The 15,718-nt window shown below is 35.7% G+C and overlaps 1 protein-coding gene across 1 annotated transcript in view; it reads right to left on the reverse strand.

Moving 5' to 3' along the window:
• Positions 1–15,718, reverse strand: part of LOC149823238 (delta-1-pyrroline-5-carboxylate synthase-like) — a 32,871-nt gene that overhangs the window by 13,166 nt on the left and 3,987 nt on the right. The window contains exons 6-16 of the mRNA XM_090018729.1: positions 15,286–15,563; positions 14,454–14,604; positions 13,986–14,150; positions 13,665–13,742; positions 12,671–12,760; positions 11,221–11,307; positions 11,048–11,134; positions 10,856–10,952; positions 10,637–10,740; positions 10,377–10,452; positions 1,399–1,549 (exon numbers count right to left, since the gene is read on the reverse strand). Coding sequence (XP_089874855.1) covers positions 1,399–1,549; positions 10,377–10,452; positions 10,637–10,740; positions 10,856–10,952; positions 11,048–11,134; positions 11,221–11,307; positions 12,671–12,760; positions 13,665–13,742; positions 13,986–14,150; positions 14,454–14,604; positions 15,286–15,563 — 1,364 coding nt within the window. The remainder of the gene's footprint in view (positions 1–1,398; positions 1,550–10,376; positions 10,453–10,636; positions 10,741–10,855; positions 10,953–11,047; positions 11,135–11,220; positions 11,308–12,670; positions 12,761–13,664; positions 13,743–13,985; positions 14,151–14,453; positions 14,605–15,285; positions 15,564–15,718) is intronic.

The following is a 15,718-nucleotide window of genomic DNA, read 5'->3' on the forward strand; positions in this document are numbered from 1 at the left end:
TAGAGCCATGGGTCTTGTCATCATCGTTAATCACATCTACCAACGTAATCAACGATGATGACGCTTCAGCTAGGCAGCACTTTGTGTTGGATTGAGTAGAGTCTATCAATTATTACTGCAGAGAGTTGGGTTAACATCAATTAGTCTTAATTTCCTGTTTCGCAATTAGGTTGCTGCAAGGTTTTAGTGGTTAATGTGAGGTCAATTAATTAGTAGTTAGTATATTAGATCTATCTTCTTTAATAGTAATAGTTAGTTTAGATTTAATGTTTTACTTGTGACTTGAAGTTAAGTAGTTTATCACAATTAGGGTGCAGCTTCATACAGTTCCTTTGTTTTTAGTCACTACGTGATTAGTTTAGCATTAGCTCATTGGTGATAGTTAATTGCATTTCAGGTTTAATTAGTTAGACCATATTTACGAGTCTTCATATGTCCTTTAGTTAATTTGTCATTAGTTGGTTATAAATTAGTTAAGTTGTTTTCCTATTTTGTCTTTTAGTGTTAGGTTAGATTAGTTTGTTTATGTTTAGTTTAGTTACATAATTCAAATCTGAATATTTTTAGTCATTAGCTATTAAATTCTTGTTAGTTTTTCTCGTACTGCTTTGTTTTGTGTTTTGCAGGGAAGCGTTGGATGTGCAAAGAGATCAATTTTTTTGTGCCCTCAAGTGAGCCCTCAGAGGACCCTGAATCAAACCATACCAAAGTGTTTAACCTGGAAGGGACAGGAAGGGACCACCAAAGCCTTAAGCACTGAAGACTCCTGTTTTTCTCTTTAGATTAGGCTTTTATTTTATTCAATTCATTGGGTTGTAATAAAACCATTTATTTATTTTGTTTAAGCCCTCTGCGTAGGGCCGTACTCTCGTAGTTAATTATTTAATTAATTCTTTTTATTTTGGCAATAAAGAGTAGTTAGAGTGTGTGTTTGAATACGAAGTATTTTCCGTTCCCTGAGATCGACCCGGACTCCACCACTTGTGCGAGCCGGTTTTTATATTTTTGGTGTCTGGCTTTCACTGGATTTTCATTAAAAATATTGTTTTAAAAAGGGTTTTCATAAAACTCACACCAATGCCCCCACATTGTGTTGGAAAATTCTTATTTTCCACTCTCCCCTTGCTCTACACCCACTTTAGCAAATGGATCCATCTGGCCTTTCAAATAAATTTTCACATTGCTTTCTGCTTCCTAAATCCTCTCAAATAGTAAGGTCAGTGCCTCCTGATTTTACTTCCTACTCTAGCAATTATGCTAGCAAAATTCATACATCATAACATCAAAGTAAATGGAGTTAAAAGGGAAAAAGAAGGAAAGAAAAAAAAATCTTTGCAGCATCCAATTTCACACAATAATGTTAAGCCAGACCATCTATAAAAGAATAGCAAGTCTTGCCTTCCATGGCGATGTATATGATCAATTGCTGCAAAGACATCATCTACTATTTCCACTGTGCAAGCCATTGAATTGTACTCATGATGAAAAGAAGAAACCACTGGAATATCCAATGCAGCACTAGCTTTCGGCCCACCATATAGAGTAACACCTGTAATGGATACTGAAGTCAGATTATACATTCTCTTAATCCTCTAAATCAATTAAATAATCAACTCAGATCATTTAGTTCCAAAAGAAAGTAGATCTGATATGGCAAAAACACGGGACTCAACAATCAATAGATACTAAAACAGTGCAGGCTACAATGGACAATACTCTTTTTAGGCCAAAGCATGTAGGGGTCTAAACAGCATAGCACATTACAAGGTTACACCGATCAGCCATTTTATAAAATTATTTAGAAGCTTATAGGGGTCTAGCCAGCACAGTATTTTATAAAAGTATCACATAATCTGAACTGAAAAACCACACAAACAAGGATCGTGCAAAAGCAAGAACATCTTCTGGAATCCACCATATTTGAATGATTTTATTACAATTAAAGACCAAAGCATCATCATTTCATGAATTTTTAGAATTATTTGAATGTAAGCTGTAATGTACATTCACAGAAATATTTACAACAGTTTATTTGATTCATGCACATCAAAATATGTAATTTCTTACATGTGCATCTGCTAGCACAAAGTAGCAGAATGAAACTTTAGCCAATCTTAATGATATGTAGTATCAAAGTGTGCAATATAGTAACTACATGTTTGTTCAGGTATGATTTTTTATCAGGTCTGGCTGGTTTGATCTGATTTTGTATTTGAATCAATCTAAAATTAAAAATCAGTCAAAACAGTTAAATTTGATGATCTGGGCCAAACTTTGTCAACTTTGCTGAAGTTCAATTAAATCAAGTTTCACTACTTGACAGAGTTTTCCTTTTCTTCTCTTCAAATATACAACCCATTTTTTGACAAAAAACATGTCAGAGTACAAATAAAAAGAGGGCCCCATTAGTTCCCTTCACACTTGCCAGGATGGCATAAATGCGCATAAGTTAGGGAGATCTAATTGAGTGAAGAAGCAACAAAATGCCTTGCCAACCATAGTTTACAGGCCAGGTATACATTTCTTTTTTCTTTCAATTAGAGTATGGATTCTATGGAACTCTAGTACAAAATGTGGTTAGCAACATGTAAAGAATGTTGAAACTTTGAATTTATTAAAGGTAGAAAGAGATTACATAAAATGAGACCATTAAGCATTCAGAACGATGCTAGGTCACAACCCTTGGATTTGATAATGAAAGCAAAAATAAATAAGGGTGCATTTAGCGCCCCATCCTGGACTCAAGAAGGTCTTCTAGGACGTGGGCCCCATGTTTTCTAGATGGGAAGGCGTTTGGAAGCCTTAAATAAAACTCCTTCCCATCTAGAATTGTGATTTTAAAAGCAGTTTTTTGGAAGGAGAAAAACACTCATTCCCGTAGGAAGGAGCGGGAGGCGTGTTTTCTTCATCGTGGGGATGGAGAGGGAAGGACGAGCTTGGACATTGATGTCCAAGTTGATTCCGTTATTTACAACTGAAAGGAAACAAGGTTCTCCAAAATATATTCACCAAGAAAACAAGGTGGACACTCAAATAGTTCCACCAAAGTACCAAAAGAATACTCACAAGCCACAAAATGGGCTCACACACAAACACCCACTACAAGGGCAAACATAAAGAATAAAAAAGAATATTTCATTGATCAAGACCATGCAAGAAGTATACATTGAAGAGGGGCTTTGCCCCATATTTACACACAATGAGGAGACTCATAAAGAGTCCTTGGGGTCCCAATGGCTCTAAATAGAGTCGTTGGGAGCCAACGACTCCCTATGTTGACTAGTTCAAAAACTAAAAAGCAAAAAAAAAAAAACTAAAAAATCTAATCCTAGTTACAATCTAGTTATACTATATATATATATATTAACACTCTCCCTCAAACTTACAGTTGGATAACCGAAAGTTTGTCCAAGAGAAAGTAAAATCTAGGAGTAGCGAGAGGTTTGGTGAAGAAATCCGCCAGTTGATATTCTAAAATAACGTAGGGAAGATCGATAATGCTGTGTAAAAATTCCTCTCGAACATAGTGACAGTCCATCTCAAGGTGTTTGCCTCGTTCGTGAAAGGTCCGGTTGTTGGCAATGTAGATGGAACTTTTGTTGTCACAGCACAGTCGTGATGCTCCTTTAATCTGAACGCTCATGTCAGCCAACAGTCTCTTTAGCCAGGCCACCTTCATAGTAGTTGTAGTCATGACTCGGTATTCAGCTTCAGTTGAAGAGAAAAACTTTTTGTTGCTTCCTGCACATCCATGAAATCAACGAGTCACCTATAAAACAAACATAAATCAGTGGTTGAGTATCGATTATTTGGATCAACCCCCGAACAACATCAATATAAACAATTAAATATGAGGAAGAAGCAGATAAGAAAAGTTATCGAAAAACATAAGTTTTGATGTATTTAATAATACACAAAATTGCTCCTATATGAACAGTGGTGGGAGCATGCTGAAACTGACTCGTTGTGTTAACTGCATGCGCAATGTCAGGTCTCGTAATTAAGAAATATGACAGAGCCCCGACAAGTTGTCTGTATGGTGTTGAATTTTCAAGTGGTTTCCCATCATCAATCTTCATTTTGACATTTACAACTTCGAAAGTGTCAACCTTCTTATCATTTGAAATACCTGACCTGACAACAATATCTAAAGAAAATTTAGAATGAATCAGTAAATAACCTCTACAAGAATAAGTAACTTCTATATCAAGAAAATACTTTAAAAACCTTAAATCAGTCATTTCAATATGTGTTTTGAGAAGTCTTCTAATATTTTCAACTCCCTGTTTGTCACTTTTTATGATGAGCATATCGTCCACATAAAGAAGAATAATAATACTAGAATAAAAAATCTTAACAATCAAAGTTGTGTCAGTTAAGCAAGATTGAAACCCAACATCAAGTATAACTTGACTAAACCTGTCAGTTTAAGGACATACAAAGCCTTATCTAAACAAAAAGTCATTCCTTTAGGAATAACTATACTAGGTAATGCCTCCATATAGACTTCTTCAATTAATTTACCATTGAGAAACACATTCTTAACATCCATTTGGTATATAGGTCATTTTTTCACAGAGGCAAGGGCCACTACGGTTCCAACTGTTGTCATCCTAGCAACAGGTGCAAAGATTTCTTCAAAATCTATTCCATACTCCTGTGAGTATCCCTTGGCAACTAATCTAGCTTTGTACCTTTCAAGAGTTTCATCATTCTTGGTTTTTATCTTATAGACTCATCGACAACCTATGGGTTTCTTTCTTAAGGGAATACCTTAGACAATCCAAGTGTTCACCTTTTCTAAAACATTTAATTATACCTTTATGACTTTTACCCATTCAGAATGCTTCTTTGTTTCAACATAGTTTGAGGATTCTATGTAAGAATGTATCAATGCAATGTAAGCTTGATCCTTAGATGAAAAAGACTCATACGATACAAATTTCCTAGAGAGTTTTGATACTCTCGATGACCTTCTAGTTTTTATTTCTACATGGCTTTCATTAGTATATTTGTCAAGGGCACATGGATGTTCAAAACTACTACGCATGGAATATTGAATATAGTCCTGATTTTGAGATTGTTCTTCACTTATCTCATTGTCATGAGATTCTTCTTTACTCACCATATCATTTCTAATATCCTGATCTTCATCATAATCACCAATATTTAGAATTAGATCCAACAGGAAAGAATACTCAGTTATGTCCTTAATATTTTCAAATTCATTTTTTTTTTCTTTTTCTAAGAAAGACATGTTTCTTGAAACATATAGTTTCTTATTTTTAAAATCAAAACATCTATTGTATTTTTGGTTATTTGCATATCCCAAAAAGGCATAAGGAATAACACGAAGAGAAAGTTTATCATTTTTATCAGTGAATACAAAACATTTGCATCCAAAATCCCTCAGTCGATAATACTCAGGGGTAAGTTTGAAAAGTTTTTCAACTTGTGATATATTTTTCAAGATAACAGATAACATTGCGTTAATAAGATAAACTATGGTTAAAGTTGCTTCGGCACAAAATTCTCTAAGCACTTGATTTGAGATAAACAAAGTCTCTGTGGTTTCTATGATGTGCCTATATTTTCTTTCGACCAAACCATTTTGTTATGGAGTACAGGGACAAAATTTTTGATGTGTAATGCCATTTGATTCCAGGTAATCTTTAAAATCTTTTGATAAAATTTTTTCCCCTGAATCAGTGTTAAAGATGGAGATATCATTTTGAAATTGATTTTGGACTAATTTGTGAAATATTTTAAAATATAAAAAAGCTTCAGATTTATGTTTAAGAAAGTAAATTCACGTGTGTCTTGCAAAGTCGTCAACAAATATCACATAATATGTAAGCCCACCTAAGTCACACGGACTCGGCTAAAAGGTCAAACACGGGGCAGACACGGTCAACGCACCGGGGCCGAGTTTGTCCACATTTTGGACTCAGTCAACTTTGACCGAGTGTATTTTTGTCTATTTATTAAAATTAATTTAGACTCAAGTCGGGGTCAGATCTTATATATATATATATATATATATATATATATATATATATATATATATATATATATATATATATATAGCCGTGTCCCCGTGTTCAAATTTTTTGAAATTGCTCCGCACCCGTACCCACACTTGTACCCATGTGACATAGAAGCCTACCCTTAAATACAACAGGTATTGGGCCCCAAACATTCAAATGTATTAACTCAAGCGGTCGTATAGAGATAAAAGTTCTTTCTTGAAATGTCAATCTTTTTATCTTTTCAAGAATACAATCTTCACATGTAAAATTTTCAAGATTACAAAAAAAATTCAAATTTGGAAAGTGTTGGATTTTGGATACATTAGGATGGCCAAGTCTTTTATGTCATTAAATCTAAATCCAGTTTCTGAACATTATAACAAAAGGTATTTTTAGGTATTTCCAAAAAATCCATGTAGTATAAACCTCCTTCCCATGACCTTCTCCAATCGGCTTCCCTAATTGGCGATCCTACACTTGACAACCAATAGAAGAGAATGAAACATTATACCCATGGTCAAATAATTAAGAGAGACAAAAGATTTAGGTTTAACTTGGGAATATATCTAATTTTGAAATAAAAAAATCTTTTAAAATCTTTTTGAAATTTTATATTCCATTTATCTCAAGGGATGTCCCATCAACAGTAAAAACATTTGACTTGCTTGAGTTATGACATTCGGAAAACATATCGTTATTTGGTGTCATATGAAATGAGTCACCTGAGTCAAGAAGCAAAGAGTTTTACCGAGGTCAGAGATGCCAACAGAAGAGACTGCGACTCTAGTTGATGAAGCTCCTTTGAGAAGAGGTCAGAGAGCTTCTACAAGTTGAGTCTTGTGTAGCTTTGATCTCAATTGACTCTTGTGCAACCGATGCTAACTTCCTTTCATAGAGCCTCTTTAATTTAGGACAATATGTCTTGACATGTCCCGGTTCACGACAATAATAACAAATAATTTTTTTCTTCCTAAAGTCATTGTTTCATAGTTATCATTGTTTGGTCTCCCATAATATGGTGGTTTGTAAGCATAGATATGGATTTTCGGTCTAGACATAGGTAGGACCGAATCATCATCTTCTTTAGATATCTTTTTTTAGTCTATTTTCCTCCATACTTAGCTCTTTAATAGAGAATTTTTTTTCTCTATAACAGTGTTGTGAAAAGCGTTGAGGCGTAGCGAGGCGCTTCACCAAAATCTGAGGCGAGGCGTAAGCCTCGAGGTGTAAAGCGTAAGCCTCAAAATTGTTTTTTTAAAAAACTTAAAAAAAAACTATAAAAAATATCTAAAATTATAAAAAAATAAAAAAATTATCACTTCTAAAAGCTTAAAACTTTTAGAAGTTGAAAACATTTCTAAAATACCCTGATATTTATCACTATATTTACAAAACTTTTCCTTGCTTATGCTTTCTATATCTTAAATACAAGCTAGTTTCTATTTTTATTTTTAAGAGATTTTCCATGTTCTCTTTACATTATTGAAAAGAAAATTACTGAAACCTACTTATTTTACTATTATTGTTATATTGTATTTTTTAGTACAGAGATTTTTGCCAAGATTTATCTAAAAGCTTATAATATCCCAAGAACAAAGATTTTACCTATAACCAAGACATGACTATGACTGAAAGTTACCCCCCCCCCCCAAAAAAAAAGGTTTAAACTGTGATAATGGTTTCAGAAAAAATAAACGAACAAATAGTCAGTCATACAACACAATAATATTCATCAATCATTAAATCCATACTACATAAAATTGTAATAATCTGTAAAGTAAATATTCAATAGTGCATACTAATTTGTATTTCATCAATCAACTGACTCATTTTTACTGCTTAAGCAACATGAAGGCAGACAAATGACAAGTTCTCATTTGGCATTGCCAACAGAAAAGTTCAAAATTTGGAGGAATAGAAAGGCAAAAGAATGAGTGATAAGGGTAGCTTGAGACTTATGTGCACAAGCATGCACAATATAGTTCACATAATCTGACTTTCTTGAATGGAACAGGCTATGACTAGTCTAATACATATTTTTCTTGTGATATTGTCTAAATTGCAAGTGTGTAACGTTAGAAACTTTAAGCTTTTGTTGCATCATTTGATATTTAAGGCAAAGCAAGGTAAATTTACAGAGCACTAGATTCAGAACAAAATTGCAAAGCACAATCATCAACATGTGTGTGAAAAAAAAAACGAGAGAAGTTCACATGTTTTTTTTTCACACGCAGACTTTAAACATTGAAAATTGTAAAAAAAACTTCTCTCCAAAGTTTATGAAATCATCAACTTACGCTAAGACTGCATGAGAGAAGACTGCGTGTGGAAAAAAATGAGAGATGAGAGAGAGACAATACCAATTTTTGGTGAGACGAGAGAGAGGCTGCGTGAGAAACAAGAGACAGGTTGCGTGAGAGACGAGAGAGAGAGAGAGGTTGAGCGAGAGAGAGAGAGAGGTTGCGTGAGAGACGAGAGAGAGAGGTTGAGTGAGACACGAGAGAGAGAGGCCGTGTGAGAGATCTACCAACAAAATAAAAGGGTTTAAGCCCTAAATTTTGGTCAAATAAGGGTTTTGACCCTTATTTGACCAAAAGCAATGAGGCATATGTGCCTCATCTTGAGGCGGGCCTTGCCTCGAGGCGTGCGCCTCAAGGTCTATGAGGCGTACGCCTCGGGGCTTTTACGCCTTATCCTTGCGCCTCAAGGCATAAAGCCCCTCGCCTTGAGGCGAGGCGTGCTTTTTGCGCCTTGAGGCGCGTTTTTAATAACACTGCTCTATAAAGAAGAGCCGATTTGGTAGACTCAAACTTCGGTCTTAGACCATTAATGAATTGATAAAAATGTTCCGCATTAATTTATTTTTGATGGAGTTCTATGTCTTTGTGACAATGCCATTGTGGCTCAAGAAGAGCCAACTCATTCCAAGGGTTGGACAACTCACTAAATATTCTCTAATACGTTTTCCTTCTTGAATCATAGTGTGTACTTTATCTTGTAAGTTGCAAATATGAGTAATATCTTTAAGAGAATACATTCTCTTGAGATAGTCTCATGCTTTATTTACATGTTTAAATTTAGGTAGACTCGAGCGCTTCTTCATATGAACACTACTAATGAGTCAAGACATAATTTTGGCATGCCCCATTCTCCATTCTTTCTATTTTTTCTCATATGTGGTCATAGCCTTGGTTTCTTTCACCTTCGTAAGAGGTACCTCCTTTTCTTCTTCTATCTTAATAAGAATTAGTTTGGGTTCACAATCTGACCATCTACTAATCCTCACAACCCTTTTCCCCATATGAAATGCTACATTATTGAAGCCCATGTTACAAAGTTTGTGTCAATGAGTTTGATGGGTTTTAGGGTGACATTATCATTGTCCATGTTTACAAGGGCTAAGAAAAAGAATAGAAGATAGAGAGGAAAAAAAAGAGGAGATAATAAAAAAGTATCACGAGCACTCCACCACCAAGAGAGCACCTCTAACGAAGAACACGAACACACGAGCACTCCACCAAGAAGACACAACAATCTCACAAGCACTTGCAAAAGAGACTTTATCTCTTTAAAATCTTGAGAGGTGCGCTTCCCAAAGCACTAAAAAATCAGCTTGATCTCCAAGCTCTTATACCATGAAAGGAAACAAGGTTCTCCAAAATATACACCTAGAAAACAAGGTGGACACTCAAAGAGTTCCACCAAAGTACCAAAAGAACACTGACAAGCCACAAAATGTGCTCGCATACAAACACCCACCAAAGGGGCAAACACAAGGAATAAAAAATATTATTTTATTGATCAAGACCATGCAAGAAGCATACATTGAAGAGGTGCTTTGCTCCATAATTATACACAATGAGGAGACTCATAGAGAGTCGTTGGGGTCCCAACAGCTCTCAACGACTCCCTATGTTGACTAGTCAACTAATGTTGACTAGTTCAAAAACTAATTTGGAAGGGGGGCGTGGGCCAGGTTTCAAACACTAAACTAAATAAATGAAGATTATATGAACCACGGTAGTCTCAAGGGAATGATGTGCCTTTAAATACGAAACTAATCTTCTAAGTCCTAAAGTACAATCTTATTGTGAATTCTGTTTCTTTGTGGTCTAAGTAGATTGTTATCCAGAGATATTGGCTTTTCTGATTAAACCAAAGTAAAAAGAAGATAGACAACTCATTAGATGATGAACAGAACTCAGAATCAACAATCAGCCATCATGTTTAAAGAACAACTTATCCAGAAAAGAGTGCAAAATTGCACATTCTGTGTCCAATTTGAGTACTAGTAAGTCAACCCTTAATATGCAACCATGAATGAGCAGAACAGGCATGGAAACATACCTTCATTTTTTAGCTCCAAACAAATCTCATTAAGCACACCCGTCTCCAGTAAATGTTTGTGCACAAGTAATGTTTCCTGAGAGAATAAATATAATGAGACTTCCTATGAACTGTCCAGTACCAAAATTTAAAAACAAACTCAAAGCTCCTCTAACAAGGTCGTTTCATATAAATCCTGGGTAATTTACAGGACTAGAAATTACTTTCCAAAATAATGGGGCAGTGAATTGAAAGCTTAATAACAAGTGCAGATAGTTTACCATAGCATTACAAGCTGCAGGATAATCCATCTTTGCGTCCAAAATAATACGCTTTGCCATATCAATGTTAAATGTCTTGTCAACATAAACATGGCAAATTCCATCTGTGCAACAGAAATTCAACTTTACTAAAACATTTACTGCTATGGGAATAACAAAAATATAGAGCTTTCAACCTGACAGGCGGTTGAGCAGATAATTAGAAATGCATGCATTTACCAGAATGACCAAGAACAGGAATTTTTGTTGACTCCTTAATCTGAGAAACAAGCTTGTTGCTGCCCCTTGGAATCACAAGATCTATCACATCATCTAGCTAGAAGTAATAGTCAGTATTCAGAAAAAAGACAATGTTACAGTAACAATAGCAGCAACGACAACATCAAGGAAATAAATAAGAATAGTACAAACCTTAAGCAGATCAGGAATCTCGTCCCTTGAAGTCACAAGTCCAATAAGCTTTCTACCCACAATATCAGGAATGGCTTCAGTGATAATCTGGAATTCCCTGGGACATCATAACTTGGAGAACGATTTCAAAAATCAAAGAGAAATATATTCATAAGCTACCAGTATATCTGCACCTTGTGCAAGATTGCATTGGATCGTGTGGCTTCTTTTCCTCCTTTCAGGAGAAGGCCATTTCCACTCTGAACTGCCAAAGAAGCTATCTGTTCAATCATAGGAAAAGAAATTTAAGACTCATGGACTTGACAAAAGGAATCTGTATTATGCATGTAGCATTAGAAAGATCCAATAATATGGAATCCTTTTCCTGATCAAGATAACTATATTTTGCAAGATTGTTGATCACCAGCCCATTTTTTTCAAACAGTTATACAGATTGCAGCCATTTAACCACAAACAAGCAAGATGCAGAAAAGCAGGATCCAAGCCACTTATCCAATTACTTATTTAATTGCTTTAAATAAAAGTCCAATATAATCTGCAAAGAATAAAGAACACACAAGAAAAAGCCAGTAATAATGTTTAAATTTATGTTAAATGATAACTACAGTATACAATACTATGACACCCATAAAAAAAACTCATGATAGGTCAAGGCATATCATCAAACCTTCAGTGAAGTACAGCCAGCAGCTTGTTTGATGGGACCATTTGGTGAAACTATTGTAACAAAAGAATGAAGATAGGCAAGCATGAGTCACTTAATTTATTTGAAGATCCCACAGAACTTCAAAATTGATAACAATATCAGTACCGGCAGGCTTGTCACAATATCATAAATTATGAGGACTCTTTTTTTCATGTTTATCAACACAATATGACCTTCATAAACTGATAGAACATGCTGCAAGTATTCTCTCCTGTAATGTATATAAATTGCTTGAAACACTTTTGCATTTTCTGCTATCTTACTCCAGCATCAGTGATGACATGTTGATGTCATATGGACTGAAAATTAGCATTAATTGTTGGTCTTGAGACCTATAAATTTCAATAATAAATGTTAGTAAAATCCTATAACCTCAAATATTGAAAAACAAAAAGGCAAAAGTTCCATAGCTTGAGTTGATCAAATTTCTTTGTAGAGGCAAAGTTCCATCATCCTTGAACATCTTACAAATATCCACTTGGCAGGGTTCTAGAGCTATCACAAACTATATTTATGGCAAATAAAATACAATCCTTTGAAAACACAAAGATGCAGCAAAATGCAATTTATCCGGTGAAAATGAAGTCTTGCATTCTGACAAAAAGTTAAAGTGATACACGTTGTTGAACTCTGGAATGAACACTTTGTGAGAACTATTCAAATTAAAACATATTGGATTTCATCATCACGCTCATTCACATGATTAAACCCTCATCAAAGCTTTTAGAATGTGCCACCTCAAAATTAAATGACGTTTTCAACATCAATTATGCCATATACATGACCCCCCCCCCCCCCCCCCCACACACACACACACACATATATATATATATATATATATATATATATATATATATATATATATACTTCAATGAAGTCTTCAAATTTGAACAGGTTCTAGATGCCTAACTTTTTACCTGAACTAATGCATCTGGTCTGGACTCAAAAATAATTAGAAGAACACCCAAGGGACATGATGTTTTCTCCAATATAAGACTATCTGCAAGCTGAACATAAGATCCAAAGCTCAGAACATTGGAATGAGAAACCCTAGTATAAACCATTAATGCAAAATAGTATTATTCTAATGCCATTTCTAAAATCAGTAAATAACAAATGGACATTGGACAGAGTCGTACCAGGCCCCGGTCAGGCTCGTTAGAGGCCAATGGCCCTGGGAGAGAAAGCCTGACCTACCAACAGCCCAAGCCAGCTCTTATCAGACTCCGGCTGAGCCTGGATATTTTGTAAAGCTGAGGCCCAGGACCCGGGCCAATGTATGTGGTAACCATGTCAGGTTTGTTCATCCAGGAAAAGCTCCATTCAAAATGAGACTGAAGCCCAGCTTGGTTTGCTGTTCAAGATAGGACAGGCCCAGGCCCAGGGGTGAGACAACTGGTCAACTTCGTCTGCAGTTTGGATGGGCTGACTGGGCCATTGACCAGGCCAAGTCCGGCATGTCAACCCCACACAAGCCAGCCTAGGGTCCAAAAATTTGTCCCATGGGCCTAGTTGGGCCAGGCCAGCCTGCAGACGCAGCCCGTGTCCAGCCTGCTAGGAAACAGGGCGGGCCTAGACCCGGTTCAGGCTGGCCCAGGGTCCAAAAAATTGGTCAAAGCCTGGTGCATATCGGGCCGGCCGCCTGACCCATTGCCCACCCCAGACCAGGTCTTATCAAAATTCATGTGCACCATCCTGGCCAGGTACCCAGACCAATGTCTACTCCCACACCAGATAATATTACTATAAAGTTTCACATCTTTATAGAATATAGTTGAAATTTACGGGCAAACCTACAATCTAATAGAATTACAGAGAATTCAAAGAAGGGTTGCATGAACATAGGTTCTACTGCTCCCATCTCAAACTTCCATCCTCAAGACAACTTATTCTAACGTGCCACCATCTTACCTCTGTTCTGTTCAAAACACGACCAATGGGATCTTCCATGTCTGCAAGTACACGAATTGATTTTGACAAACTTGAAATCTGTGAAAGCACCAAATCATTAAGTCCTTAAAAAGAGAAAAAAGAAACAATGCTCGATAAATGCAGAAGTGCCTTCAAATGCCAAACCAAATACTTTGGCATTATTAAAAGCTGCTGTGAAAATTCAATGTGAGACAATCACAGTTTAACTTCAGAAGCACCAAATATCATTGCAGCATCCAAAACAAAAAAAAAATATTTATCATTGATAAGTAAAACTTCAAGATAACTAGATTGCCTTACCTTGCCTGGCTTTAGCATCAACCGAGAAACCAATGATTTCTCATATCCAGCTTGTTTTGCAGCAGCAACATCTGCTTCATTCTCAATTCGTATCAAATCCTCATTTGCTTGCAGAGCATCAGCAATATCCAGCAAAATCTTTCTTCGATCTTGTGAAGACAAAGCCTGTGACGGTGTGCCCCAAAAAGAGGTTTCATACATCAATGTCTAAAACTTCCAATCCAAACCATGTGATCTAAAGAATTGCAACAAAATTTTTTACACAAAACTTGTTTTTTTTTTTTCATTAATGATACAAAATATTGTCTTTCATATGAACATGGCTGGCTTGTGTGACTTTGTAATATAAAAAGTGAGAGGGTGCCAAACTAGTGATGTGATATATGAGAAACTAAAGTTAACAAGTATGAGGTGACAGACATGAACATGGTAGCTGTTGTGATTGTCTCAGATATGTGCATAAATTACCTGCAGAAGTCTAGAACATTCTCTTGCTGCAACAGCCATCTCACGTGCACTAACACTTTTATCTGGAAGCCAAAGATGTGCATGCTGATGAAAGAGAGTCCCCACACATTCTCCTTGAAGTACTTTTATGATGTTGTCAGCTGTATAGCCACTTCAAGACACATGGAAGAAGGAAATTAGAATTCAAAAGGATGCCTGCACCTAATAATTTTAAAATCTTTAGATAAATTAAACTTTCAGAAAGATTAACTGTAACTAATGAACTAAACGTCTTTTACTTAATAGCCTACGAGATAATCCACCATAACTGCCAAACTTGACATTTAGTAAAACTGTAAAAGCCATAACTTCCCATACTACATACAAAGCAGTAAGGGGTAAACTACCATGACAGCAGGCATCTATAATACAACTCTTCTTTGGCACTAAAAGGATATATACAAAGCCATTCTTACATACTAATATTTGAAAATACAAAGAAAATAAGAAAAAACATCTGAACTTAAACACTAGTACATCTTCAACACATACATATGAACAGATAAAATCATAGATAACACAAGAAACCTGAGTGTCAAATCAGCCTCTTCATCTGCAGACTGAAGCAAACTTATGTCTCAATCATCTTACTATTGATGGGTAATGCCATATAATGAATAGAAAGAAAAGATAAAGGAAGTTACCATGACAAGCATATGTCACTGAGTTAGGACTCAGAAATTAAAGCAAAATATTGAGGAAAGAAAATAATGGGTTTTTTCAAGACAGATTATGCTACTTTAAGTAATAAAAAAAACATTAACACATAAACATCTAGCAAGATTTGGCGTACCTTACAATAATGACTGGAGTACCAGCAGAAGCAGCATAAACTGCAGCCTTTACTTTAGCAGTCATACCCCCTCTTCCCACCCTCGACTTATCTCCAAACGTTATTTCCCCCTGATGTTTTTCCTTTATGTACGTATGTATTAGCTTTGACTTGGGATCACTAGGAGGGCCACTGTACAAGCCCTCAACATCACTTAGCAGAATAAGAAGGTCAGCCTTTAACTCTAAAGCCAAGAGAGCCGCTAAACTATCATTGTCCCAAAAGATTCCAGATGAATCCTGCAAAAGAAAACATACAAAGATGAATGCAGCATGAGGTAAACAAAGATGAGGAATTTCTTATCATGTTATAGCTAAATGTGTTCACAACTTTACGTGAATATCAGGTGACAAAGTAATTCTCCCTACCATGTGGATATTCCACCACACTTCTT

The sequence above is a fragment of the Nuphar pumila genome, chromosome 10 (genome assembly GCF_984573655.1).
Source record: "Nuphar pumila chromosome 10, dmNupPumi1.hap1.1, whole genome shotgun sequence".
Lineage (NCBI taxonomy): Eukaryota > Viridiplantae > Streptophyta > Magnoliopsida > Nymphaeales > Nymphaeaceae > Nuphar > Nuphar pumila.